The 2846-nt window shown below is 46.5% G+C and overlaps 1 protein-coding gene across 1 annotated transcript in view; it reads right to left on the reverse strand.

Moving 5' to 3' along the window:
• Positions 1-2846, reverse strand: part of fmn2b (formin 2b) — a 39463-nt gene that overhangs the window by 8688 nt on the left and 27929 nt on the right. Inside the window, exons 11-12 of the mRNA XM_057327081.1 lie at positions 2625-2766; positions 853-945 (exon numbers count right to left, since the gene is read on the reverse strand). Coding sequence (XP_057183064.1) covers positions 853-945; positions 2625-2766 — 235 coding nt within the window. The remainder of the gene's footprint in view (positions 1-852; positions 946-2624; positions 2767-2846) is intronic.

Here is a 2846-nt window from a genome sequence, read left to right on the forward strand (position 1 = left end):
ACAGAGAGAGAGAGAGAGAGAGAGAGAGAGAGAGAGAGAGAGAGAGAGAGAGAGAGAGAGAGAGAGAGAGACAGAGAGAGAGAGAGAGACAGAGAGAGAGAGAGAGAGACAGAGAGAGACTTCCTCAGAAGCGTAAAGGTCAGTAGGGGTCATTGCTCAAGGTGCTCTTTGACAAATTGAGGCCGGTAGTGGTTAAGGGTTCAACACCATGAAGGAACCGAATCAACCCCTCCACCCCACCCACCCATCCACCCACCACACCACCTGTCTGTCAAGAGAACTGTGTGTGTGTGTGTGACAATCTGTATGTGTTTGAATAACTGTGCATTAAACAGCACACAAATACACAATTATTCACAGTTCTGTGTGTGTTTTGATAAAATCATATGTGTGTGTGTGCAGTCCTGATAGATCAGGGTTAGTAAATCTCATGTTAGAGATGGGGGGGTCTCATCCCATTGACAAAACCTGACACACACACGCACACGCGCGCACACACACACACACACACACACACACACACGCACACACGCGCACACGCGCTCACGCGCACACACGCACACACACACACACACACACACACACACACTAATGGTAATCAGGCCTGTAATTTTCACCCACGGCAGAAGGAACAGGCCGGAGTTCAGTGGATTCTCAGGAGACGTCGAGGAATTCTGTTCCACCACAGATGTGAAGAATCTGAAGAATTCCCAGTTTAATTGACACCAGTCAACCCTTAATAGAACCCCAGTACACACACATGGAAACACAAAGCCCAGCTTACAAAGACAAAGCTGAAATAGGCCGAGATTAGAGACGGGAGAGGATATGAAAACAGTCTTCTTCACTCACCATCAGACTGAAAACTCTCCATTTTCTCTTTGAAGGGCTGCAGGTGTTCATCTGTAGTGCTGGAACAAACCTTCTGAACCTCTGCAGTGCATGCTGGGAAACACACAAACACTCCTCAGTGAACATCATCATCATCGCTGATATCAGGTTATATCGGAGATCACTTTGGAAGAGGACAATATTGTTTTCACATGTAACATCCATGTCTTGATCTTTGTTTAAATGTGTTGAGATAAATGTGAACGGGTCAGAGAGCGGTTCAGTGTTCTTCACACTAGCCAAGAAAACATCCAGCGTCACACCGACGCCCTTTAACGCAAACACACGACGGCGACTACAGAAAGACTTCAATATTCTTTCTTATGGCCCGTCCACACCGGGACGATACTCGCGCACGTTTGTCCTCGACGTTTAATGCCGCGTCTAGATTATAAGCGACTTTGTCGCTGCAAGTCGCCAGTGGGCGTTCCCTCTCGCGGTTGCCTGAGTGACGACATCCACTGATCACGTTAGCTCTGCCATCTTCCTACTGGCTGTCACTTCTGAAAGTCGCTCTTCATTTGCACGAAGTTGAAGTAATGTAATGTGAACGAGGGGTAACGGCTCGTGACTAAACAAAGGGCACCAATGTGTGTGTGCGCGTGACAGAGTGTGCACACCGACGCACAAAACGCCAGGCGTAAAAGCATCATTTTTTTTAAACGCCTCGTTTTTTGGTTTGACGCACCACGTTAAAACTAGCTGTTTTGTTCACGTGCCCGGAGCTGCTGAAGTTACAGTAAAACACCACTTGCTGGCACTCGAGCACAAAACGGTCTTGCCGAGCACACATTGACAAAGAGGAAACAAGAGGAATTCTTCTTCTGTGTGGCAAGCGAGTGTCAGCGCCACCTTGTGTAAGAGGTGAATTTGCACGAAATCACTTGGGTCTTGAAAACCGCTGGCGATAAGCGCGTACGATTATCATCCGGGTGTGTACGAGCTCTTACTCTCGTCAGTTCCATCCTTCACGTATTGCGTCTGCTGTCTGGCAAATGTTCCTGGTTTGTAACAAGCGATAAAACATCTGCTAACACACTAAACATGAATCACGTTCCCTGCATCCGTTTCTATAAAAACACGACGTCATACCGAGAGCAAATTCAGCACATGAACTTATTCGCTTGATCCTGCGGGTTTTCCTGACAAACGCTCACACACCATCACATGCACACACTTTAAAACCGCACGGATGTGTCAAAGCTGAATGAGAGGAGGAGGATTAGAGAGAGATGAGATGTGAGGCTGTTAACCTCAGAGATTAAAGAGGCCAGAAGTGAAGGAAAGCACAACACAATCTTTCATTCTCAACTCAAACACACGGCAATTACTCCAATTACATGGAAATCAGTCGCTGACATTAGAAAGTCAAGAGCGTTCAATCCTCCTCCTAAAGCCAAACACACAACATCCGCTCACAATCACGAACACAACGGAAATCATTCAACTCCCCAAAAAATCTTAATATAGATTGAGAAAAAAGCTGTTGTAGTCTTAATGTTAACCTTCAGCGGTCTAAAAGAGCGTCCATTACAGTGAAATAAAGGCGGTAACACATGAGCAGATGGTCTGAGAGAATAACGAGTGCGGTTTAATATCTAGAAATGAAAACCGTCTCATTGGTTGATCACTAGAGACACAGATTTAGTTCAGGTTCATCTCACGAACACAATGGGTCACAGATTTATGATCAACACAGAATTATTAAAGTCATGTCGTGTGATTGATCTGACCTCTCAGATCTTTCCGGAGCTTCAGGAGATCTTTGGTGAAATCCTCAAACTTCATCTGAGACGCCTGGAACAGGTCATGAGGTTCTGGCAGAGGAAACACGCACGTCTCCCTGCCGGCGTCCTGGAACACACACACACACACACACACACACACACACACACACACACACACACACACACACACACACACACACACACACACACACACACACACACACACAC

This window comes from Triplophysa rosa, unplaced genomic scaffold, assembly GCF_024868665.1.
Source record: "Triplophysa rosa unplaced genomic scaffold, Trosa_1v2 scaffold170_ERROPOS77850, whole genome shotgun sequence".
NCBI classification, from domain to species: Eukaryota; Metazoa; Chordata; class Actinopteri; order Cypriniformes; family Nemacheilidae; genus Triplophysa; species Triplophysa rosa.